General features: G+C 40.1%; 2 protein-coding genes across 3 annotated transcripts in view; one reads left to right on the forward strand and one right to left on the reverse strand.

Annotated features, from left to right (window-relative positions):
- Window positions 1-23,468, forward strand: part of AstA (allatostatin A) — a 44,373-nt gene extending 20,905 nt beyond the window's left edge. The window contains exons 2-3 of the mRNA XM_065369006.1: window positions 20,934-21,442; window positions 22,097-23,468. Coding sequence (XP_065225078.1) covers window positions 20,935-21,442; window positions 22,097-22,611 — 1,023 coding nt within the window. The 5' untranslated portion in view covers window position 20,934 and the 3' untranslated portion in view covers window positions 22,612-23,468. The remainder of the gene's footprint in view (window positions 1-20,933; window positions 21,443-22,096) is intronic.
- LOC135848917 (uncharacterized) overlaps window positions 1-27,917 on the reverse strand; it is a 112,540-nt gene that overhangs the window by 15,836 nt on the left and 68,787 nt on the right. For both annotated transcript variants that reach the window (XM_065369014.1, XM_065369013.1), the window contains one exon: window positions 96-244. The gene's annotated coding sequence lies outside the window, so the exon portion shown is untranslated. The remainder of the gene's footprint in view (window positions 1-95; window positions 245-27,917) is intronic.

The following is a 27,917-nucleotide window of genomic DNA, read 5'->3' on the forward strand; positions in this document are numbered from 1 at the left end:
CCATACGAGTACTTAGTTGCCTGTGCCTACCTAGGCCTACTTATATTACTCGTATATGATCTACGTATACGTGTACTAATGTACTTATTACTTACGCTATCGCTATTCGCTAGACACCACGCAGCAGTTGCCACTTGCAAGATCACAAGATTCGTTTGGGCTGGATGTAGATTTTGACACGAGCGACCATCTGTATACGAGTACGTAGTACGTGTAGTGTATAGTACCCGTGTCTCGTACCCATCTGAAACAAAAAGAGAAAACAAAACTTGAACGACGAACGACGAATGATGATTGCTGAATAAACATTGGGTATAGTTGAAACGTTCAATAGGTATGGTAAGAGGTCTACAGGTAGTAGGTAGCTGGTAGAAGTACACTACACGTAAGATTGAGATACCTTAAAAAAAAGTTGATCGGAATAAGCTCGCAGGCTTGAAAAATGAAGCGTGCAGTGCAGATACCCGCCACCTGGTCGCGGCGTGGCGTGGCGTAGCGTAGCGTTAATTGACTCATTTTTGAAACGAAAAGTAAAAACAAAGCGAGCGAAGAAGCGCGAAATGCTAAAATATTTGCAATTGCAATAAAAATACTCGTAAGAGGCTACCCTACTGTAAAAGCAGAGTTATTGAAAATAAATGTAGCGACACCGACATCGACAGTTGCCATAAATAAAATAAATATACGCGTACCCGTACCTATTAGCTAGCTAATACCGTAATACGTAAAAAGAGCGTGGCGTGGCGTGGTACGCTTAACCACTAACTGACTAACCAGGGGAAACGTGTCAACAAGCGAGGAGCTACGAAAAATTTGGCAAATTTGACTTGAAAAATTGGGTACGAAAACCGATTTTAGAAATTTCTAAAGTCTACGACTACGAGTCGATCGCACTAGGCTGATGGCCAGATGCCGTGAAACAAACAATTAAGCGCGATTTGTCGTATCGCTATCGTGTCGAGTCAGTCAGTCAGTCTAGCCCAACTATCGAGAATGGCAGCGAGTATCGAGTAACACGTACCTAGACCTACGGCTTATACCGTATGGGATGACGTGGCGTATACGTTTACGTATTATGCCAATTGCCAGTACACCAACTTGATTCCATACTTAACGCGTGTACGTGTAAGATAAACAAAAGCCCGTCGTCGTCGTCGTCGTCGTCGAGTAAATAAACATTTACAAAAGTCACGCGCTTCGGCAGCCAGCTACGGGCTACCTACTTAGGTACTTACTACTTACCTAGCAGCTACGAGTACATACTGTACAGTGTACACTGTACCTTATAACTAACTGCTATGCTATGCTATGCTATGCTACCTACGGCGTATGCAGATTGCAGATGCGACTCTACGTTAGCGTAGCGCGTACCCAGTACCCAGTACCCATCTAGTCACCTACGAGTAATTAGAGCGCTAATCAACGAGCAAACGTCTACTCCGCTCATACGATTCGCCATAAATACAGATTGCGGCGCATCACCACAATTTGTATGTACATGCTAAAAAGAAAAGCGCAGCAGCGCACACATCGAATAAGGTACAAGCGAAGTACTCACTCGTATAGATGGTACAAATATAAGGCGGCGTAAGCGTGCAAATAACGCGCTAACCTCGACAGTAGATAATTATTTCGCCGCGTTCGTTACTTATTTGTTTCCTACATCTACTCGTATGTACTCGTATTGTACTCTCGTAGACATACATGACATGACGTGACATAGCGTAGCCAACCACATACTCAGACTTACTCGCTACCTACTCCACATACGAGTACAAAATACTAATGGTAGAGGCAGTGGCAGTGGCAGTGTTGTTGCTGCTATATTTATTGTAAACAAATGACAGTACAATTTACCAATACGAATACGAACACGAACGAACGTCAAAACCATATCGCATCGCAGCTCACGATGGAATACTTAAGACAACTAGACATAATGACAGAGACATACCAGTGCCTTTAAATTTTACGCATTCTTTCTTACCCTACAGTGTGGCAGGGTGGTGGTAGTCACAGCTCGCAGTTGTTGGCAGCACAGTGTAAAAAACATCACAACCATATACATACTCCGTAATAATACACCAGCATTACGAACGTATACGTGCAACGTGGTTAGACACGAGTACGAGTATGAGTACGTCTTGTACTCACGCTCAAATACACATTTTATAGCAAAAAAATACGCAAAAACACACACACACACACACATCCTGCCAACCTTGTATCACTGACGATCATTCGCAACTCGAATCCACCCGGCCTCATCCGGCAGTTCAGTCACTTGGTCGGTCCGCGTCCGCGTCCGCCTTCTATAGTTGATTGATGCAGAAAACAAATCCGTCACGAATGATGCGTTGACAGATTGTACAAGTATGAACGCCGAACGGCCGCCGCATGAAAACAGGAAACGTGCTTTGTTTTTCTACCCCCCCCCCCAATCCCCATCAGCAGGCAGTGGCGCGGGGCGGTCTGTGACTGCGAGTAAAAAACAATATTGATCAAAAGAAAGAGTATAGGAAAAATACGAAGCGCTAACAATCTCCATTGGGCATTGCAGGGCATTGGACCACAAATACGAGTATGTAGGTAGCACTAGCTAGGTACTTAGGTATAGTCGTTTCCTTTTTGACTGTTTTCAATTTTTGATAATACATAATGTATACTCGTATGTACTACGAGTATGTACAATGTACAGCACGGAAAAGACCACACCAACCGATCAGTAACAGTAACCCAACGTGAAAAACTCTGAACCACGCATTTACTTCAACTCTCGGGTACCTACAACTACATATTACTCGTATTTTGAAGAGGTGAAAATGAATGAAAATAGAATGTAGGTACGCGAGATACGAGCAGGATTAGAATATAGCCTAGACTGGTACGCGTACGCGTATTCGGCTAAAATAAAATCTCAGACATGGCGAGCAGCACAGCACAGCACAGCACAGCACGGCTATTAGGGTGTACTGTACACACAGCAGAAGCTGGAAGCTGAAATGCCCGCGAGAGCTATATAATAGCGCTCGTAAAACGTTGCCGTTTACTGCATCATCTCCGCCAGCGCCATTGCCACCGTTTTAATGATCGACATATTGTCATAGATTTTTCAAATGACACTAAAAACTTGTAAAAACGTTTATTCATTTGCCACACTGCAGCGCGGCGCAGCGCCGCCACAATGAAAATATTAGGTATTCGCTACTCGCACACAACTATCCAGACCCAGACCCAGACCCAGACCCACCCAGGCCCACCCAGGCACCCATAATGCCTATAACTAGGAGTACATAGACATACTATCTTCGCCTACCAAGTTCCAACCAACTTGCTTATGTACGTGTTTTTCTACTTCTTTCTGGCTAGCGATGTATTTTTGGGATTCTCCTTCAATTTTTATTTAGCTTCGCCCTGCTCACCAAATATGCGACGATGATGACAATAATACGAGTAATAATGCAATAACGGGGCTAGACACCAGATGCTGAGATGCTTTATTAGTACGCAGAAAAATGAGTCACAAACCTCGGAACTCGTACTTATCTATATACTCGTTACAAGGTGTAAACAAGTAAGCAGGTACCTATAATATACATTTACAGATTCGCGCATGGTGGAAGTGCATTTGGTAGGTACTAGGTAGTAGGTAGCTACAGCTACTAACCTGGTGGTTAGGTATAGGAAGAGGAACTACGAGTACCTTACTGCTTAGTGCTTATTGTTGTGATGTGTGTAAAAGCAACAGCCGCACACCACATACGAGTACCACACCTCGGGCCCTGTCGCCTGTTGTCCTGCGTGGTAGCGCCGGTAGCGGTAGCGGTAGCGGTAGCTGTTGTGTATGTGTAGGTATCGTAGTACCTAGTTGTCGCGTTCGCGTTCCAAGATTATAATTTATAATTAATAATTAATTTTAACGTTTCCTTATTTAAACAGTTGGCAGTCGGCGGCGGCGGTGCTCACCCTGTCTGCAAATTCCAAGCCCATATGTGTAATTGTGTACGAGTATACGCGTGTAGATTGTAGATGTACATACTCGTACATATATTCGTTTTCATAGTTCGCATCGCATTCAATTTGAATTTGTTTGATCGCGCTAATATGATATGATGCGAAATACGTGTTATGTTACGCGATTCACACGCGCCGCGTCCCCGTCCCCGTCCCCGCCCCGAATCGCCTCTCGTCAACTCTTCCGCCCTCGTTAATTGATTCTATTGAGACTGTGGATTTCCACCGCGAATGTCTATCATCCACCCATACCGCAACTCATTGCCTGCCTAGTGCCTAGTGCCTAGTGCTAGCGCCTAGCCTGTACTCGTAGGCTATATGTATGTACATATTCATTATTTACATCTAGCCAGCACAACGCAGCGTACGAATACGAATACGAATACGAATAGGTATGTCAGTACACGTGTCGAAACAAACATCAAGTCACGAGTATACTTACCCGTACTACCTGGACTTGCCAGCCACGTAGTCAGGTACCAAGTACACATTGCACATTGCACACATACAGGGTGCCCAGAAATATCGAGTACCCCAAAAAAAGTTTTTCATCATTAAAAATAGAGGTTGGCAACGTGAAATAGATTGGAATGTTATCTCTCCAGTCCAACAACCAATCATGTGCTATCATTATTACGCGTATCATTCGCTGTGATCAACCAAAGTATTTTAGAAGAAAACTTTTTTAGGGGCACCCTGTATGTAGGACATAGGTAGGTAAGGTACGTATACTCCTAGGTCTGGAAAGGTGATAAATGTCGTCTATATCTTATTTTGTAGTTACCCGGGAAAAAAAGTTTTATAAAATTTTTTAAGAAATACCCGATTATTTTTTATACAAAATTTTTCTCTATCAAACTGTATACAACTGTATAAAATTTTATACAATACTTAATATAACATTTTATACAGTTTGATAAAGACAAAATTTTGTATAAAAAATGATTGGGTATTTTTTTGTAAAACATATGTAATTGCTATGAAGACAAATTTAACTTTGAATCAAAATTATTCGAGAATTAATGCGAGATCATTTGATGAATAATACATTTTGTAGATTGTGGGCTTCCAAAGCATCCACTTTTTATCAAAAATTAAGTCCCACGCTCGTACCTCCCAGGTCATCACTACTCACACACTTTAGGTGGAATAATTAGACGAGAAGAATACTAACTATACCATTTCATTTGATACAGTTATACTCGTATCATTTTTTGATAAACTTATATAAAAATGTATACGATATTGTATATTTGATAAAACTACATAAATTTTGATTTAAAAAAAAATTAAAAAACTAACACCATATTTGATCAATTTTATCAAATTTTGTACAGCTGAATCCAATTCTATACAAATGTATACAGTTTTAAACAATTTTATAAACGTTTATAAAATTTATGCAAAATATCCATTCTACTGAAAAAAAATTTATACAATTTCATCGAAGCAATTACCAACTCTTCTTTTTAACAAAATCTATAATATGAACGTATAAAACTGTATACAATTATATACATTTGATAACCCCTTTATAAAAAGCTAATTCAATTTTGATAAATTCTGTAAAATTTTATGCAATTTTATCGAAGCAATCATTTTTCTTTTTATGAAAATGTATAGGAATGTATAAAACCGCATACAATTGTATCATATTTGATACACCTTTATAAAAAGCTAATTCAATTTTGATGAAATTCTATAAAATTTTATGCAATTTTTATAGAATTCTATACAAGTTTATCAAACTTTTTTTCCCGGGATAGTTATCTTGCTGATACGAGTAAGTGATAATCAGAGATGGAATCGATTATAATCGATGCTACATCGATGATTTTCTTCAAAATAATCGGAAATAATCGATTAATCGACGGCCAAACGCATAGCAAAACATGACGTCATGCGGAACGATCGGTACCTTGGCCCATTGCAACTTGACCATTGACCAATGAAAAAGCCTGAAATATTAGTACAATATAGGTAGCGCCAAGATTCGATTAATCGGCCGATTAATCGATGCTGTCCGATTATTTTAATCGACCGATTATAATCGACTATAATCGGTAATCGTTCCATCTCTGGTGATAATCAACCACATAAAACGCGTATAGACATAGCCTAGGTAATAGGTACATATGTACTATGTATTCGCACATGTACTCGTAGTAATAGGTACTATACAGGATTCGATGGTAATGTCGCATCGTTGAATTTAAAATTATCACGCTCAATTTACAAGAAAGGCAAAACACAAAAAAACAAACGATAAAATAAACCGCCTGGGCTGAAAAAAGAAAAGTCTGAACAGAACAGGTAGAGCATACGAGTACAAATGAAACGCCCGTTTGGACCACCGAAATTGTAGCCTTAATTAATGAGTATTTGCTACCGCTACCGACCGAGTGCGAACGGGACGCGATTAAAAATGTAAATTGATACGAGTTATTAAAAGACACACGAAACGCGTAATTTATGATGGCGCAAATTACTCTTCTGTTTCTATTTTTACGTGTGCCCCTCTCATCTGGTCAAGTTTACAAAAAATGACAGGTGAAAAACTGCTATATCAAAAACGAGTAGGTAACAACTACCTACCTACCTACCTACCTACTACTACGTAGAATGGCGAGCATTGTCATAATAAGCGGTGTATTTTCCAAAACCAAGCTGTGGACAGGGAAAAGCGGCGGGTTAAAAAAATAATATGAAAAAAAAGTCGTAGCAGTCTGCCGCTACGTAAGAGCAAAAATTTTTGTGCCAGAAACATCGAGGGCTCTTGAACTACTCGCACCCTCGCTTCGCTTCTGTGCTCGCCCGTGTTCGGGGGCACTTTCGTCCCCCCGCACCCCATTGGGCTTCGCTCAGTTACCTCCTGCGGGTGTCTTTTTTTCGTGTTCTGCGCTTCGCTCGAACTACTAATAAATACTAATGGGGCACCCTCCGATTGTATGCTGAAAATTTGGACCCCCTAGGTCAATTTTAGGGATGAAGGGGTCAACTGTGGTTTTCCCACCTTAAATGGGGTGGGAATGATCTAAGAAGCTGAAATTTGGATATGTTGATCACAATGGAGGAGTTACTAACCAGTGGTATGATTTCGGACCCTTTTCGTTCATTTGGGGCAATATTATCCCCCTCCAAAAAAATGACCTTTCTGTAATTTTCAACTTTGACCCTTCAAACCGCGGGGGGGGGGGGGGTCAATTCTAGGTCCTAAAAAAAAACCATTCCCTAAGTTTGAGTTGATTTCATCAATTAGAACATGTACTTATAAATAATATACAATACTTAAATAGGTATATAAAAACTGACACACCGGGAACCTTTTTATCCAAAGTTGGGCCTACCGTAATAGGCCAATAGGCAATAGCCATCATTTTTTACAAAAATTTGGCTAAAAAGGGGAGTGGGGCCGATGAAAAAATAAAGAGAAATTTCACCCTACGCTGCGCATTCTGAGATTTTACCTCGATAGTGGGAAGGAAAAAAGTACATAAAATAGGGAGAGACGTATTAGCAGAGGTACATATAAATGAGGCATTACTTACGAGTACATAGTGTAGTGTAGCGAACTTAAGGTGTAAAATGAAGAATGCTCGACCATGATTGGCTGAAAAAACATTCGGGGCATAGAATGAAGAATGGCTGTCCACTATTGCTGATAAAACAGTCTCCTTGATTAACAAAAAATAGAAAATAAAAGACGAAGCTAATGCGGGTCTAGGGCTGCGAGTAGGTACTACTTTTAGGGATATACTCGTCTCGTATATACTCGAACAACAAAAAAGCTGGTTTGAACGACAGTCGAGCGTTAAGACAATACGAGGAGTATTAATGACAAATTAGGTACTAAAAACGCGAGTTTTTAAACAACTAAACAGGTTGTCATCGCGACTATGTATATACTTCTCCCAACAGATACGAGTATGATTTTCAGCGACTGGTTGATCTCACAAGGAAGTGGTCAATGGCGAGAGATTTGTATAAATTGATAGGGATGCCTAATGCAATAGTGTAGGTACTAAGTGTAGGTAGTGGGCCTATGCTTATGTACTATATACTATATGTATTGTAGTATATAGTCGATACCTAGGTATGTAGTTGCTCGATACCATCATGTAGGAATAAAATAATGAAAAATGAGCGTTTCTCAATAAACACCTCCCTGTTTTGTTGGAACTACACATTTAGAGCTTGAGAGTACATACATCTCTTATGGATGGTGTAGGGTGTAGGTAATAGTATGTTCCTCCTAATTAGCGGTTGTTAAAGTAGCTATCTAAACCGATACTTTGGTACGTGTATGTGTATGTACTTGCATCGATGGCACATACTGGATACATCTCATCATACTCTAGGCTATGCCAACTTCCAGGAGTTTGTTTGTGCAACAAATAATGTGATCAAAATGTACAAAAAGCCAAATGAAAACTGTTAGATGTTACAGAAAAAAACAGTGGTATATAATAAGAACGACGAGTAAAATCGAAGAAATAAGAAAAAAATAACAAAAGTAGGGTAAACAAACAATTGACTAAAAAAAAAAAGAAAAGAAAAGAAAAAGAAAATGAACGAGGAACGGCGATGTATGAAAAACAAAACAAGTAGAACTGAAAAAAAAAGAAAATAAAGGGAAAATATAGTTAGGGGATAATAAATTTTGCGCAACAGAAGTGACGTGTCGGTGGCATTTTGTTAAGCTGCCGCTGCACCACGCCATCGCCAAGGAGTGCAGGGTGTCTACCAAAATTTAATTTTCAAAAATAGCGACTTTTCGCGACTTTTTTTTAGTGACTTTTTTTCAGGTAAGTACCTAGCCCCCCCCCAATTTTTCCAACGAAAAAATGTTTTTCAAACAGTTTCCATCCCCAATTTTTCAACGAAAAAAAAATGGGATTTTTCGATAGGTCCCATGTAACACGAAAAAAATTTATGAAGAAAAAAAATTGAAAACTTCATTTTATTAATTCAATGAAAAAAACGTTAGGTATTAATAAGAATTACTTCGGTAAAAAAATTAAAAGTAATTAACAAAATCAGTAGGTACGTAAATAAAAATACATAAAAAAAACTCAAAACAACGAAAAATAGTAGAAAAATTTGAAGTATGGACAATTTATAGCGACTTTTTGGTATTTTTGGCGAAAATCGCGACCTTTTAGCGACTTTAGCGACCTAATTTCAAAATAGCGACTTTTCGCGACTTTTAGCGCTATAGCGACCTGGTAGACACCCTGGAGTGACGGACAATACTGGCGAGTGAGGAGTGGAGAGTGGGGAGAATTTTGGTGACTGCAAATGCGAGAGAGCTTGTTATTACTACTGAGGGTAATTTATTGACAATGTGGTATTAAATTTGTACGGAGAAAATTTGGATTTTTACACCACACTTAGCCAGACAACATTTCTATCATCTCAATTATCCGTAGGTGTCTCCTTGCACGCAGATAAACAGCTTTATTCCGCTTCGACATTTATTAGTTTTTTCATCCGATGCGTGTTTCCAATCAAGTAATAGTATGGGTTATCACGTCACATGCAAGAGTACCTACTCCTATTCTTGAGAGTACAGCTACAGTACACCTTGCACTACTTTGCAGTATGCTTAGGTAGTACATATAGGTACAGCTGACTAGTATTTGCATTATGTCTACAGCTACCTATGTTATAGGTGGGAAATTTCATCCTGTACAATCTGGATTTCTTTCATTTTTTTAGTCGAGTCCTCAATTTTCCCAAAAAATCTATATTTTATGACAAAAAAACTTGAAAAAATTTGAGTTTTTCTCAACAAACCATCAAATTAAGTCGTCGAATGTGTTGAAATTCCATACATTGACTTTTTTTTAGCCATATTTGTACACTACGCCTCCCCGCCACGATTTTAAAGATTTTGTCTGATATACCTTAACCTGCGTTCGATATCTTTTTTCACAGGTATTTTATAAAATTACGGGGCTCACCTGCGCCACTTATTTTTCACCAAAGTGGCTGAAAATTTCACGGTGTGATTTTTTCACCCGAGGTAACAACTTTTGGGGAACCCGGATGGTGATATTGTGTAAAACAAAAAAAAAAATTTCCGCCATACCATACATAAATAAGGTACACACACTTTACACTCTGATTACAATCACGCAGAATGAATCGATGACTTTTGTCATCTATTTTTACCTTATTTCAAACCTTGGGAGTAATAAGGTTACATTCAAAAAAGTGAAATTTTACAGGAGAGTGATTTTCTTTTTTCTAAAAACTTGATTCATCATTTTTATCAACTTATAATTAATTGTGAGGAATAAATAGCACCTCATTTTAAAGATCTGGTATCTTACCTTCATTTAGCATAAGAACACTTTGAAAAATATATTCTTGAGGTGGAAATATTTCAATGTTTGGAAAACATTTTGAGGTATAACCTTTCATTAATGTTGATGTGGAGGCAAAAGGAAGAGTCCAAAAAAATTTTCATGTAAACAAAGTTGTAGAGAATTGAATTTTCAATCGACATAATGTTGTTAGTTTTTTTCTAGAATGCTTAGTTTTCGAGTTTTTCTCAAAAACTAAAATTTCATTAATAATGTGCAAATTCATTTTTCTGAAAAGTAATCGAATTTAAAAAAATTTTTCCATTTGGTACAAACCAATAAAAAACACACTCTTCGTGACTAGGTATTTCTAACTGACCAACATTCAAAACAATCAAAACTGTTTGTTAACACTTTGTACGCGAGAAATTTGCTCAAAAAAGGTGGAGTTTTTTTGAGATGTGCCCTTATTAGTGGAGTGGCAAACAGCTGAAATACAGGAGAAAACTGCATTTGATGAAAGAAGCGTGAATTTTGGTATGATGAATTTTTGAACCAAAATGAAGTTTTTAAGACCGGGAGCCACTCGAGCTCCCCCTCCTTCGAGGGGGGTGGAGCTTACAATTTTTAAAATTTTCCTGTGGATAGAGTTTCAATTGGAAATTCAATATTATGGTGTCTGCTGTTAGATATTGATCAGCACTTTCTATTTTCACCCTTGAAACCATTGTCCCCTCTCTCCCCCTTGCGTAGGGCTCAGCCCCCCAAATTGTGGATCTGGAAGACGTTGAGACTCGGAAATGTAATTTTGTGAAAATGTACTTCTCTGGTCATGGAAATATACATAATGTTCCATTTCATCGATTACATTCCTCACCCCGCCCCCGCCCCTCCCCCTTTATATACCATTATACAAAATTTCATCAAAAAGTAACCCCGCCTGCTTGGTAATACGCTCCATGGAACAGTTACAGAAGTCGTTGTACACTTGATGGATAGAGTATTTCATCAGCTTTCCAACGGTATGTTTGTGATCATTGTGAGATGAAAACAAGCGAACCTGTGTCCAATAAAGTGAATGAAGGTTTGGGTTGTTGGTCCATGCGAAACCAATTTTTGAATTTTCCATCTCCTACATTGTGTCGCGCTTCAGAGGAACGTTACAGGGGCGGGGGCGGGGTGAGGAATGTAATCGATGAAATGGAACATTATGTATATTTCCATGACCAGAGAAGTACAATAAGTACATATTTACAGAATTTCAGTTCCATAAGTGGGTTTTTCATCGACTCCACATTTTAGGGGTCTGCCCCCATAAGGGGGTGGGAGGTCCGGAGGTATGCGATGATTTCGACACTATTAGCGGAACATATCGATCAATATTGAACAGTAACTGGCGTAATATTTCAATTCTGATGGAATTTTGACCAGTAGGGTATTTTTTGCAATTAGGGGTTGATGGGGGCGCGTAAAGAGGGGAGTCATCATTTTTCGCGTTACGTACTGCTTTCAATAAATATTTCTTACCAGTTTCAAGAAGAATTAGCATTTAGCTCACCGTTTCCACCATGTTTTGGCATTAAAGTGGCAATTTTGCGCGTTTTTCAAGTTTTGAGGTGCCACAGGGGGCAGAGGGGGGGAGGGAGCCAAAAAATGAACCACCATAATTATTTGTACACTTTACTTAGTATATTTTCACAAAATTACATTTCCGAGTCTCAATGTCTTCCAGATCCACAATTTGGGGGGCTGAGCCCTACGCAAGGGGGAGAGAGGGGACAATGGTTTCAAGGGTGAAAATAGAAAGTGCTGATCAATATCTAACAGCAGACACCATAATATTGAATTTCTAATTGAAACTCTATCCACAGGAAAATTTTAAAAATTGTAAGCCCCACCGCCCTCGAAGGAGGGTGGAGCTCGAGTGGCTCCCGGTCTTAAAAACTTCATTTTGGTTCAAAAATTCATCATACCAAAATTCACGCTTCTTTCATCAAATGCAGTTTTTTTTCCATTTGCCACTCCACTATATAACGTATAACTCCAAACAACTTGCAATGTTGTTGGGATTTTGAGTTAGGCCATTTGCGTTTTTCACAAGATCTACATAATGTACCCAACTCAAAAGTGTTACTTTTGGTTGAGGGAGGTTGTTTCAAAAATGTCAAAATCAATTACTTTTTTAGATGTAACCCTATTACTCCCAAGGTGCGATATGTATTCAGCTATTTGCATAATTGTAAGCAAGTTTGATGCCATTTCACCTGATTTATCCTAATGGTACTCGTATACTAAATTGCTCTTTTGCTTTTTTGAGTTTTTTGGGTGGTAATGAGTATTTGTGTACAATTTGTTAGGTGTGAGAAGGGTGGATACTCATCTTTAGTCCTAACCTACATTTACTTGCTCTGTATAGTTACACCTGATCTGAATTTTGAGGTACATTGTACACTACACTACACAGCCCTGAAACCCTCGTAAGTCCCCACAAGTATGTTTACAATATAAGATGTGCCATAACTGTGGCAACTCGAAATTCAGGGTATGTAAAATGGACACTGCATGGACAGGTTGTTGAGCTATGGAGAAACCAACAAAGAAGCCAGTGCAGCGACAACAAATGTGAAATTGCGGATCCCGGTATTGGATTCAATTATTTTGGCATCGCTGTGTTCTTGTTGACCCTAGTTAGTATGTACCTACTCGTAATACTTACACGTATAGATAGGTATACGAGTACATACCTACGGCCCAGAGTGAGAAGAAGTATGGTAGCATTTTAGATCTAACGGGCTAACACACAATTCATGAGGGAAATTAAAGCTTATAGTTTAGTCGTAAAAAAATAGCTTCTTTCAAACGTGATAACCAGTCTCACTCTGATAATATACTCGTCGTAAATTAAATGTTTGTAATATCACGGGCTTTACGACTGAAATCATTTGCACTTTGCATTTCACCTTGCCTGTGCTGGTGCTGTTGCCATTGCCTTTGCCGCCACCTGCCCCACCATGCTGTTTGCGAGCCGCATCCCACATCCCTCATCTCCGCCCATTCTCATTGCGCTTTTCTTGTCGTTTTCATTCTAACATTTTTTTTCTCACTTACCTTGCAAGCGGTATTCGCAATTACCAGTAGTATATTTTGCGCTGTGTATATCACCTCCGCACAGCACCGCACCGCTTACTACGAGTATTTCCGCAAAAAACAATTTTGCAGCCTTATGCGAGCTTTAGCGTGACTTAAATCTTAATTATTACTAAACGCTAATCTTGCTAGTCTACGTTCAGTTGCTCTCACCACTTACAGAGCCGGTGTGGTAGCCTTGGGCAGAGGCAGTTGTAGCAACAACAGAGTGGGTTTGGGTTTACAGTAGTGGTGCTGTATAGCCTTAGCCTGCTAACCGCGTAGTAATATCTATGTAGGGTAGGTATATACTATATACTGTTAGTCATCGTCTTACCCTATTTGCAGACTTTGTTGCTTACGAACGAAAAGAAATTAAAAAATTAGCTGCAAACGACGTAAACTCTCGCTAAAATGAAATTGTTTAGCCTCTACTTACCACCACGCCATGCCACACCATCACCACCAACTTCCAGCCCTGCAGCCTATGCTCCATACAACTCTTTCAAATGGAATAAGTAGGTAAGTAAAATAAGAGGGAAAAAATACTGACAGAAAACAGGAAACACAGAGAAGAGGTATGCACTGATGACTGATGATAGGTATAGTAGCTAACTAGGTAGTAGGTACCACCCCTACTTTTTTACTTCGCTAGTCGGTATATGTAATTTCCAAGTGTATATATACGTAGGATGGACAATATACGAGTGTCGAGTACGGATCTCTCGTTGTTAGGCACCTAATACCTATTTGATGGTCAGATGGTTGGAGGTCAGATGATTGTAAATTTCATCAAAACTTTTCTTCGCATAAGCATACTTGGTAAATGAAGAACAATTGTAGGTGGAGGTGGAGGTGCTGCGGCGCTGCTGTGTCGCTGTAGATATTTGTGTGAATTTGTCAACTCACTACCAAGGTGTTATTCTATTCAGCTTCACAGTGGGTGCTGAATGCTGGATGCTAAATACCCAGTAACACCCCTAGCTACCCTCCCTAAGGTTACAATCCATGAGTATGAGTACGAGTACATTTACATGCGGCCTTTAAGGGCACATGGTGAATATGATGGAGCTTAAAGCGTATACGAGTACCAGATACGTATTACGTACCTTTATACCCACGAGCATACCTCTGCGACAAAAGTTACGTCGTTGTGTCATTTTGTGTAGGGTCGAGATGTTGTTTCATTCATCTCTGTATTCTCAGTGTTAGTAGGTAGAGGTACTGTACATTTGTTTGTCTCGCAATCTGCTTTCATTTCGACTAAGGGTCTATTAATTAAATTTGTGTTCGTCCTAATTAAAATTACATCGCGCTTTAGTCGCTTTTGCTATATTATCGCCATCGCTATCGCTATCTCTATCGGTGCCGCGCTCTTGCTTTCATTTTCACCTTCGCCTTCGCCTTTGCCACTGCTACCCCAACCATCATATCGTTATCGTTATAATTATTGTTACGTAAGTATCTAATATCTAATATCATTAAAGTAAAACTTAATACCGCAAAATCTGTGCGTTTTCCCTATTAACGAACGTCAAAACTGCCGCGCCCGCACCCGCACCCGCACCCACCGGCCATCCTACCACACCTCGCTTCACAAAGCACCGCGCCTCGTTCTTTCCAATTCTTCCTTGTATCTTTCAAATCCCACACCAGATACATCAACACACGAGATGCGCGACGCTCATCTACTTATGTACCAGTCCAGTAGGTACCTTCGTTATTTACTCGCGTATTAATTCAATTGATGAGCTTCAAAGTGCACCTATTCAAAGTAAAAATGAAAAAATACCAGCACTCCTATCATAGCCCACACCCCACACCCTCGCTACTGGCTTACAGTCTACTTAACTGTGCTTCTCCCAAGTTACAAATACATGGTAAATGTACTAGAATTTTGCACTCCAAAAAGTGCAAAAATTTACACAATTTCCGTCTAAACCTCCACCTCGCCAACTGTTGGCAAAATGTACGAGTAGCAGCGAGAATTGCGTGAAATAAGGTCGAAACATTGTTTCAAACGCAATTATGCAATTGTAATTACGAGTACTCATACCTTACGTACGAGTAAGACGTATAAAAGCATTACAACCGAAAATGATACAGCTGGTGTCTAGGCCGCCTACCAGGTCGCTATGTCGCTAAGTCGGGATTTTGAAAATAGGTTGCTAAAGTCGTGAAAAGGTCGCGATTTTCACCAAAAATACCAAAAAGTAGCGAAAATCGTCCCGAATTTGAATTTTTAAAAAAGTAGCGCTACAGCTGAATTGGTATTTTTAATGATCATAAAAATTCAAAATCTCAAAAGCTTTTCGCCCTCGCTTCACTAGGGCATAAGTATTACTTTTCCTTCTTTAACCAAAGGTTGAGTCTTGAGGGTATGAAAAATTGATCTCTCACATCAAAAATGTTTTTTTCACTTCTGAGCAGGGATTGTGAATTTTTGTCTTTCGAGTGCTTTTGCCCTCGCTTCGTTCGGGCCATTAATGCGTATTTTCAGAAATACCTACCTAAATTGGAATTTTGTGAAAATTATTGTTAGATTGCTGGAGGAGTAGGGTTGTCGAGAGGGCGTCAAAAAGGGCAGTTTGCCCCGGGCGGGGCGTGTTTATTCCGGAGGGCCCGCCAAAGAAGAGCCCGTGATGAAAAAAAGTATAGTTTTTTTACTTTTTACAACACAAATTTTCAAAATCTGTTGCCCTCGCTTTGCTCGGGCTTGTTTTCTTTTCTTTTTAAAAAGTGAAATTTCTATTTAAAAAATACCATTTAATTAACTTTTAAAGTTGCCTAGTGAAAGATTTCTTTGGTACAAAGTATGTAAGTGATATATATATTTCATACATTTTTTAAATGTCACATGGAAAGTATTGAAAGTTCGTCAACACCCCCCCCCCCCCCCACAAAAAAGTTTGAACTTTATTGGAAACCCCGTTTTTTTCGTTGAAAAAAGGGGATACAGAGAAAAAAGTCGCGATTTTTAAATATTAAATTTTGGTAGACACCCTGATAAAGTAATTCGTCATTTCCAGTCATTTTCCCCGTGTTAAAAGTATTTTTGCCAAATTTTCTTCAATTTTCACCAAATACCTACCTACTCGCGAAATCACGATTTACGACCTACGAGTAGGTAGTTTGGTTTGCGTTCGAGTTTGAGAAAAAATCTTGCTGCACGCTCCGCACTCATTCGAGAGTACACGTAATTTTTTTCGAGTAAGGAGTGTGCGCCGCGCCACGCCGTATTTTACCTATGCGAGTACATTAAGCACAGGCAGTAGCACTTACGAGTATATACGACTACGAGTGTCGAGTACCTATACCTAATACCTATTACTTACCGAACATACGTACAGGGTGCCCAGAAATATCGAGCACCCCTAAGAAAGTTTTCTATGTACTAAAATACTTCTTTGGTTGGTTACAGTGAACGATACGAGTAATAATGATAGCACATGATTGGTTGTTGGACTGGAGAGATAACATTCCACCAATCATACGCATCTATTTCACGTTGCCAACCTACGCGTATACGAGTATTTTTAATGAAAAACTTTCTTGGGGTGCTCGATATTACTGGGCACCCTGTAGGTAAGGTACCTGCCTGCCTACTTAGTACATTACATAGTACACATCTTATCTACATATGTGGGTAGTAGGTACTTGCAAGACAAACACATCCATTTTCCACATTACGCAATACGTAGACGTAGACGTACTACGGAAAAAAGCGCCAACACTGTACAAAGCAGTTACAGTCGCACGACGAAGAATTGAATTATTTCGCTCAATGGCTCCGTACTCTGTAGGCTACCTATTCGGAAGAGTACTAGTAAGTCTCGTATTTTGCAAACGGCGGCCGCCGCGCCACCGAACCAAAAAAAGAGAGAGAAAAAAGGGAGAAAATCATTTCAACGCTGAAACGCCTTAGTATAGCTACTTTTTTGCCGCGTATACACGCGGGCAGGCGGGCGTTGTTGGGTATTTCCCTATTTCGCTGTCTCTCAAAAAAATTCAATACGCTTTTTTACAAATAAACATTTCTTTTATTTTTCTCTTTTTGTGCGCGCCTCAGCCTCTGCCTCAGCCTCTGCCTGTGCGTCCTTTTTTTTTTTTATACAGAACGTCGATGAAATTTCTATAGAATATGAAAATTATATTAAAAATATCGAATACGTCAGCGTATAAGGAGGCGGATCAGCGGCTGGTAAAGCGACGACGATAGCATAAGGTGGGGAGGAGGTAGGTGAGGTGAGGTGAGGTGGTGTGGCGTGGCGTATGCCAGCTAATACAATATTATTATGTAGATATCCGTACACGTACAATAGGTACTATACGACTATACGTACTCCGGTACTCGTATATTCGTAATACATATTACTTAGACGCGTGGGTACTCTCACTCTATATTCGATCGGTCGAGTTGCAGTTAATTTAAAAAAGATTTACCCGCGCCCGTTTCTCCACTCGGCGTGGCGGCGGCGGCGGCTATACCATTACCTTGGTTTCGTATTTCGTACTGTATGTGTATTTTCACTCGCAACCCCTATACGTCCGCATCCAGCTCGCTGGCCGGCGGCTTCACTTGCGTAAACATTCTCAAAAATACGAGTAAGAATAACGGATCGGCCGGTTTTGCTCGAAAACATCACTCACCGGTGCTCGCCACCGTTGTCGCCCCCTCCCCCAATCCAGAAATTTAAAAAAGTCATTTCGATTTTTGACGGGGCCGGGGAAGGGGAGAGAGAAGCTACGAAAACCACAAATTTTGATCAAAATTCAAAAATGGTTAAACGTAGTCTATACTCGTACTCGTATAGCGGCGTACGATTATCAACTGTCGGATACTACGAGTACGTAACTCGTATAAATTGGTTGGAAGGCCGTCCAGTTCAAATATTGGCTCCTTTTTTCGAATGTATTCTCCCTCGTCTTCCACCAATGCCTTCGAACATGGCCAAAGCCAAAGCCAAAGCAGCGAAAAATTGAAAAATGCCTAGTGGGGTAGTGGCGCGTGGTTTTCGAGGGAGCTGAATTCAAACATTGCTCCATCTACACTCTACAGTCTACACGTACAGTACCTACTACATACAGTACATACATACGAGTACTCGTATCTGCACCTATGTTGTAGTATCCAGAATCCACAACGTACATATGTACAACAAATCGAGCCACGATCGTGTGTATTCAGCTATTCACGTAAGTAAAAGAAGGTGTGGTGGGGTGAGGTGGATGGCAGAGGCACGAGCGAAAGATGCGAATAAGTATCTTGTCTATAACGAGTACTTGGCGTCCCACTATGATGTTGGTGATTGAAGTTGCAAAGTTTTCACACGCGCCCTCCTCACAGCGTACATCGTATACCGTACACCGTACACCGCCAAAAAGAACGAAAAGCACTCAAAAACAAATAACTACTGGCAAATTTCCTTGGCCGCTGGGGCTGCGGCCAACTACATTTATGCACGCTTCGTCGCTTTTTCGCTTTTACATTATTGCAAATATGTATACTCGTATTAAACTTTCGATTGTTTATCGTTATTCGCTTCGTCTTCGGTTGCCAGACAATTTTCAATCCCATCATAACATACCGCTCTACCGCTCATGTACGTACGTTGTACGAGTACGAGTACTATACACAATTGAGAAAAGTTGATGATACAAGTAGGTACTTACCTACCTACCTACCTACCTACCCATACTGTACACATAAGTAGGTATAAAATGCGAATAAAAATAAAACTCAACGTGAGGCAAACCGAACTCCGAGGGTTCAACACTAGCAGTTAGTCTCTTGAAAAAGTAAAATTCCAATTTTTCAAATTCCAGCAAGTACAAGTAGGAAGTAGGTAGCAGGGGATTGGGGATTGGGGATTGGGGATTGGGGATTCGATTTCGACGACATCCGTCATTCGTGTTGGAAAAACGTTTCTCTTTTGTTGAAAAAAATTGAGCGATTCTCGAAAAAATCATAAAAATTCAACTAGGTACGAAAATGTACAACTACTCGTACTCGCATGTACTATTTAGCATACCTTCACCTACCACTTGCAAGCAAAACGAGTAGGTGGTAGGTGAGATTGATAGGTGGTGGCAGTGGCGGCAGCAGCAGCGCTACTTATTTGCGTATATTCGTAAATTAACGCAACGCGGTACGCTATTTTATTCGTAGGTTTCCAGTTCGACTGCTAGTCGTTTGGCACACTTGACGGTTTTCCTATTCTAACCTTGTTTTCTGATTGCTATTTTAAAATTAAACAATATACTCGTAGGTACGCGATAACTGCTACTGCTGCTGTTGCTGTTGCTGTTGCTGCTTCTACTGGAAAAATGACGCGCAACAAATGGGTCGCATTGCGTCGCGCCATGTTGCGTTACGTTACGACACGACACGACACGTGTCGCATTACACGCTTATCGTATAATGGACACGACCGCGACACCGCGACACGATACCTCAAAATATGTACCTATTTGTATAAGTGAAGGGTTGAATTCCAAGTCGGCCTAAGTCCATTTTTATCATTTTTGAGTTAGCAGCGCCATCGGGTGGTACAGGTCGGTTAACACCTTTATCACCTTGTCCCAACACCTGACGTTACTTTTTTCGCTCAGGAGCGCTGTTTTGCCGGCTCGAAAAAACAGCTGATTATTCCAAAGTGGCCTAAATCATACATTTTTTAAGAATTTGTATACAAGTGCGGTTGTGTCGGTTTTTTTTTTCAAGTTTTTCAACGATTTTCGAGAGACGAAATTTGAAGGTGCTTCGAATGAAATTGTTTCAGAAATGTATTAAATTAATGATTCGTGAATTTTTTTTTGAAAAAACGCGTTTTTCAGCTCTTTTTCGAAATTTTTAACATCAGATAATTCCAAATGGGCCTAAGTCCACTTTTTCTGACTGTTTGACGCGCTCTGGAGCTGAAAATACGCAAAATTAAAAAAATACCAATACGGTACTTTAAAGCAGAAAGATCAAGCTTCACAACCATATAATCACATCATTTATTATTGAAGCGGAAGGGCGAGAAAAACACAAATAAGTGTTTTTCTCGAAACGGAAAAAATGGACTTAGGCCGACTTGGAATTTAACCCTTCAAGTAGATGTGTAGTGTACTACTCGTACTTGAAATAAGCACCGCACAAAGCTGCTTCGCCGACATACGAGTATTGTACTCGTAATGTATATCGTATGTATTACGTACCTATACGTAATACCGAATACGTCCCAAGTAAACCTACGTAGTATGTACATGGACATACACTATACAGTATACACATACACATACGTAGACGTACAGTCGTACATCGAGTATCGACATTCGACATATTATTCTCTCGCAAAAATAAGTAGCCTACCCTCCAGCCCTTACCCCACATCCCACATCCCACATCCCGCATACACATGCCCAATAGCCTTCTAACGTTTAATCAACGCTAACGCTAACGCTAACGCTAATCATTTGGTACGGTACTTTTTGTTTCAGAATGCTGCGCGAATTCGTATTGCTGATACTGGCGAATGCAGCAGCCGCCGCAATGGGCGCCAGCGAGCAGTTGTTCGGCGACGAAGAGAAAAGACTGTATAATTTCGGTTTGGGAAAGCGCGCTTACAGTTACGTCAGCGAATACAAACGACTACCGGTTTACAATTTCGGGCTGGGCAAACGAGCCGAGGGTAAAAATATGTACTCGTTCGGCTTGGGCAAACGATACGAAAACGACAACGGTAACGGTAACGCACCGTTCAAGCACTACGAAGACGACGACGAAAACGATTTGTATTCTTCAGTCGCCGCCGCCGCCGCCGCCGCCGCCGCTGCGCAAAAAAGGGCGAAAAATTACAATTTCGGCCTGGGCAAAAGATTATCATCGCCAGCCAACTATAATTTCGGTTTGGGCAAGAAATCCTCAGCCGCCGCTATCGCTCCACACTATTCGTTCGGATTGGGAAAACGATTGGGCCAGTACAATTTTGGTTTGGGTAAAAGACAAGGTACGACACTACATAGTAGTACCTCTACCTACCATACACCTACAGGGTGCCTAGAAATATCGAATACCCCTAAGAAAGTTTTTCATTAAAAATACTCGTATACGCGTAGGTTGGTAACGTGAACGGTTAAATAGATACGTATGATTGGTGGAAATGTTTAGTTATCATCTCAGTCTAACAACCAATCACGTGCTATCATTATTACTCGTACTCGTATCATTCACTGTTACCAACCGAAATATTTAGCAGAAAACTTTATTAGGGGTTCACGATATTTCTGGGCACCGGCACCCTGTATTATTTTAATTACTCGTAGGTGCGTGCGTAGGCGTATACCTAATACCTATGCCATGCCACATTCTATGTACTCGTAATATTTGCGGTTGCACCGACGCGATGCGACGATCTGTATTTACGAGTACTTGCGAATTTTTAGCAAAAAAACTTGCACCTTTGGTTACCATACCGAATACCGAATACCGAATAGCGTATCCATGTCCGATAGCTAACGTTTACGCATCAAGTACCTACTACCTACTTAGTACTTGCTACTTACCCACGTTTTTGTACAGTGGGAAAACCAGTATGCTATACGTTTACGTACTCGTATCAACAACATTTATGCATTTTGTTTTTCTTTTTTCTCCTCCGCAGGGAAATATTCGTTCGGTTTGGGAAAGAAAGACAAAGTATATTCGTTCGGTCTGGGCAAGAGATACGGCGGCAGCTACTTAGCGACACCGGCGGCGCTCGCCGATCAACGAGACGAATTCGACTACGAAGATACGGTACAAGATGAGAAAAGGAGTGCGAAATATTCCTTCGGTCTGGGTAAACGATCGTCGTCGTCGTACAACACGCTAGAAGAGACGATGGCTGCCGCCGCCGCCGCCGCCGCCAACGACGAAAACAGCGATAACGATGACGACGTTTTCGGCTACGACAACAACGACAACGACGACGACACGGTCGGCGACAGCGACTCGTCGCACTCGCAATCGCAATTGCAGTTGCAGTTGCAGTTGCATCCTGTTCATTCGGAAAGAGACGCTCGAGACACCCGATACGCGATCCAACTGCCAGCACTCGCATCCATCACCCAATCTACCAAAACCAACCAAAATCCCCAACAACAACAACAACAGCAACAACACGACAAAAAATTCTAGAACCAATTTTCGTGTTTACTGCAACCACGAGCAGCGTGTCAACCGCGTGTATAAACGACTTTTAATTTTATAATGTACCTACCTTATTTAAATTTTAAAAAAGCAAAATTGTTTTTGAAAAAATTAAAAAATTAAAAAAAAAAAATTAAAAATACAACCTTCCTACATACGCGTGGGTTATGCATTTTTTTTTGTTTTTTTTTCGTTTTGTACAGGCTGCAAAGCAAACCAAAGGTATTCTTATAAATCTGTAGGTGGAAATGATGGGGAAAACATCTTACGTAAGTGATTGCAATCGCGGATACGCGCGAATGTGAAATTTCTTTTAAAAAACTTTAAAAACAAGAGCGTAATAAAACACGTAGGTACTACAAAATACATATATCTAAATAGGTACGTATGTACATGTACCATACCAATTAGCAATTACCATACCTTACATTGTCTACAGGGTGCGCAGAAATAGCCCATCGAGTACCCTCGAAAAAGTATTTTGCCAAACGTTTCGGGTTCGGCTGGTGACGGTGAATTATTTTAAGCCTACGAGTATCGGTATAATAATGATCAGATAGCGCGTGATTGGTTGTTGGACTGAGCGATAACATTCCACCAATTCGTTCGGCGTTCACGTCGTTGCCAACCTATAATTACATATTTTTAATAAAAAAAACTTTGTTCGGGGTACTCGGTACTCGATATTTTTGCGCACCCTGTACTAGACTAGTGTATCTGATAACGGATTTGTATACCTTAACTAATACCTTACCTACTTACGTGTACGACTGTACGCCTACAATTTACCTAAGATTATTTACATACGTATGTTTACTTGATTAAATGAAAATTCGTTTTACAAATTACCGTGTCTTTTTTTTTCTTCGAGTAAGCTTATTCGTTAGTAAAATAATGGTGCAGTTTTTAAATTTTGACTCGGCCAATTTTTTTTCTCATTTCGGCTTATCAAGATAGCAAAACGCACCAAAACCCCTCGTTCTTGATTACCCTGTATTATTCAATTTTCAACACCGTAAATTGATAACAGAAAATTCACGCGGGCGTAAAATACGAGTATAGATAAAATTTGAAAATACGTACGTACTACGTACGTATTGTTATCGGACGTGCCGCGCGCGCCGATAAGGCGAAATCATCACCTTCCCTTTACACAATTGACAATAGGTAGGTAGTAGGTACTCGCAATACACATTACACACGATTGTGGATTAGTCATCGCCTTTATCAGACTTGCACCAGGCATTACTGCATTACGAGTATATTCTCCGTACAAAAGAGAACCTGCATACCACACTACGACTACGACTACGACTATGACTACATAGTAGATAACAGCAACAGCCAACAGATAACAGGTATTGGTCATTCGTGCATACGAGCACGAGCACGAGCCATCCAAGACGCAAACCAAACAAAAAGAGCTCCGACTGTACATGTACATACTCGACACTCGTATATTGTGATGTCGCCCTCGTCTGTAGGTATACTCGACACTCGTATAGTAGACGTACAATGTGTTTAGTGAACCGACGCGACGACTGTAGCAACAGCCAGCGAAAAAAAATCGCAGCCAACTTTAAATTTTCATCTTTGTAAATCATCGCTCGTAGGTACCGGTAGTAGGTAGTAGGTACTCCCAATTACAAATAAGTATAATGTAAGAACATACCTATGTACACATACATGGTACATTGGTACATACGAGTACAGTAAGTACATACAATATTACTTTCACGAGAAAACGTTCGAACCGTCGTCTTCAGGTTCACGTTCAACCTCTCACTAGCCCCTACCCCGCGTTGCTCGTCGCCTGCGACCCAAAATGTTTGTTCAGGAGGTCACCAAGTAGTTTTATGTAAGTACCTACTCGTACTCGCATAAATCGCATAAATAATCAAATTTTAAGCGATTAGAAAAATTCCAAGCTTTTTTTTCTTCAAAATAATCGAATCGGTGAGAACAAAAAGAGGCCAAGTCCATTTTCGCAGTTTTAAAAAACTGATCTGGATCGAAAATCAAAAATTCTTGGTTAACATGTTCGAGGCCATTGGAAGAGAACCCGAGACACAATTTTTAGCAGTTACGAAAAAAAAAAAATATCCACGTGCGCCGGCGCTGCAGCTGTTGCTGCCTAAACAAATGGGACTTGGACCCTTTCTGCACTCAATCGCCAAAATTTCTCTTGAAATTGCTCGGGCACGAATGGGGCTCGATTCTACATCTAAATACACCACTTACACACTGCTATCTCGTTTAAATTGACTAAAAAACCCTCGAGGTGTAAAACTTTTTGCCCACGTTGTTAATTTTTTCGTCTTTTTTCAGTGGTCTTCTCGAAAATGTTGCGTTATTTTTCGAGGAATTCAAAAAATTTAACAAAAAAGTCATCGATGCGAACCCGGCCCTTTTTTGCACTCAAATACCACTTTCCCGGCAGTTTTGCGGAAATCTGACATCACCTGTCGATTCGCCGTATTTCAAAACCCACATACCTATCCGTGAAAAAAATGTTTTCCAAAATTGCGACTCGGTCCTTTTCTGTTCTCGCCGATTCAATTATTATCTATCTAATTATTTCCTTCGAATTGAAATAGGATTTCATAAAGATGGTACGAGACAGTGTAAAATTAAAATTGATTTTTTTCCCGCGGCGCGGCGCGACGCATATACCTAAACGAGAAATTTTTAAGCTCGGAGTTCTGGGGGTAGGATTAGGGCTCGTCTAGAAATTTGACATTTTGTATACGAGTTATTTAGTATGTCGGTATTACTTTTTCGACTGAAACCAATGCGCCGCGCCAACAGCTTATACATGTAGAAAATTCTTCGTACTTACATACGTAAAAAGTTTAGAAGGGGGTAGAAGGACAGTTTACTTGGCTGGTCACGCAGCAGAATCGCAGCAGAAATTGCGGAATCACCGCACCGAGGGAAAATTCGAGTATATACGAAGAATTTCAGATGCTTCGTAGCGTCGACGATCTGTTGTCACTCGCTACTGTAGCAAGCGACCGACACCCCCCCCCCCCCACGGAACCCTGAACCCCGAAGCGAAGTAACTAGAGAGATTTAAGTACCTAAGTAAGTCACGGTTGCGGACGGGAGTGGGAAATATGAGTAGGTAGGTAGGTTTAGGTACGTAGACGTACTACAACTCGAGACTCGAGACTCGCGACTCGCGTATTTACGGCAAACTGGTTAGGCAATTTCACTAACATCTTTCAAGTGTACATAAGTAAGTAGGTACTTAGGTAGTACGTCTACGTACAGCGTTGAGCGTACACCTTGGTAAAAGTAATGATTTTTAAAGTTAATTTTCCAGTCACGATTGAATTTTTAACAGCGGATCTATCATTAAATAATTGACTCGAGAGATCGGATCCTAAAGACGTATTCGTAAGTATACTACCTATGTATTAGGTATTTTGAAAATATGAAATTTTTAATTCGTTTGCTAGAAAAACTGAAAATAAATCCGCTACTTGGCCGAGCAGTTCCTACTCGTATAAGTAACGTTTATAATTAATAACGGGCCTAAGTATACGACGACGAGTACGAGTACGAGTACCTATCGTCAGAGTCAGAAATTCAGAATTCTTCACCTACTCGTAGTGGTACGACTACGAGTAATGAGTACTGAAAATTGTGACGCCCGCGCCACCTAGCGCAACGATGAACGAAATATCATTTCTATTCTATATGTGTTTGTGTACTCTACTTAGGTGTAGGCTACATTTTTAAGCTTTACTCGGTGGCACGTGAAGCGCCATCTAACTTGGCTGACGCATATTTTTGTTTACGCCCTTACGCTGAAAATTCACAACGCGTCGCTGAATACGAGTACAATGGCATTGGCTACCATAGTGCGACAACAGAGCGCGTTAATCAATTCATAATAGTCGTACCTACCTATTACCTACGACTACGAGAGTACGAGTTGCTAGCAAGAAAGCTACTTGTAGTCGTACTCGTAGGTCTAGGTACCGGGTGACCAAGAATAATGGGGTTTGAAATGTTCTGATAAGTCAAAAAGGCAAAAAAATTTCCCTAAGTAAAAATTGGAAAATGGAGTAACAATCGAGAAAAAGTTCTTTCGAATTATCGTTTCGATGCAAAATGAAAGATTATTTCGTGTTTCATTGAAACAATCACTGAAATGCTCATTTTTTACATGATTATTCAATTTTCTAATTTTCATCGTGGGAATTTTCTCTCCCTTTTGATAACATCGAAATCCATTATTCTTGGTCACCCGGTACTAATCATACGCAATTGATAACGCATGATTGGTCGTTGAGTTGGCCGGCCTGTCTAGTGTCTCTGTCTACCCTACTACATATGTACATTACGTAGACGTACCTATTTTTAACAAAAAAAAAAAAAAAAACTTTCTGCGTGGTATTGGGGTACGAATAAAGCGTCTATTCGATAGCTTATTTCTATACAGATGCACCCAGTAGGTACTTGGTACTCGAGCAAAAAGTTGACGATGCTTCGCGCAAATTCTTCCAAATTATATTCAACTTGGTGATATTTTTATTGAATTTTACGCGTATTTGATAATGCTCACTACTCAGTGGCCAGTGGCCAGTCATCTACGCGCGTAATTTTCACGAGAGCCTTACTCCGATTCTGAGATGTTAGTACCTACGTACCTACAGGTATAGGACTATAGGTAAAAAGGTATTACGTAGGTAGTTATCAATTTCTGGTCGTTTTAAATTCTAACGCGCAGCAACAAAGTTCCGACGTCGCGTCGTCGCGTCGTTTTATGCAATTTTAGCTAAATTTCGTTCGATTTCGCAGAAATTTCATCATAATGTGTACGTGTACGTGTACCTAAGTATTTAAACAATTTTCAAAAATCTAAACTGCGCAATTTTTGCTACCGAACCCGAATCGACAAATTTTTCCAAAATTTCGGCGCGGCGCGGCGCGGTGGTTTTTGATCATTTAAACGCCTTTCAAGTATTCTTACGTCATTTTCAACATGTTTCAAAAATGTTTAGTGCGATTCTAACTAAATTTCATCAAAATTCGCTGAAACCCCGTTACATCACTTTTTAGTCATTTTTCACAATTTTACAACACGTTTAAATGAAATTTCATACGACTTTCGTTAGATTTTTTCCAATTTTTTTTTGAAAATGGCCACGAGTTTCAGGAAATTTTTCAAGACTAGAATGCTTTTCTAGTATTTACATACTTATAATTATGGTCTTTAACTCAGGTACTCGTATTTTAACGACGTTCTATGTGTTTTTTTTTTTTTTTTTTTAATGTAATCGCTT

The sequence above is a fragment of the Planococcus citri genome, chromosome 5 (assembly GCF_950023065.1).
Source record: "Planococcus citri chromosome 5, ihPlaCitr1.1, whole genome shotgun sequence".
NCBI classification, from domain to species: domain Eukaryota; kingdom Metazoa; phylum Arthropoda; class Insecta; order Hemiptera; family Pseudococcidae; genus Planococcus; species Planococcus citri.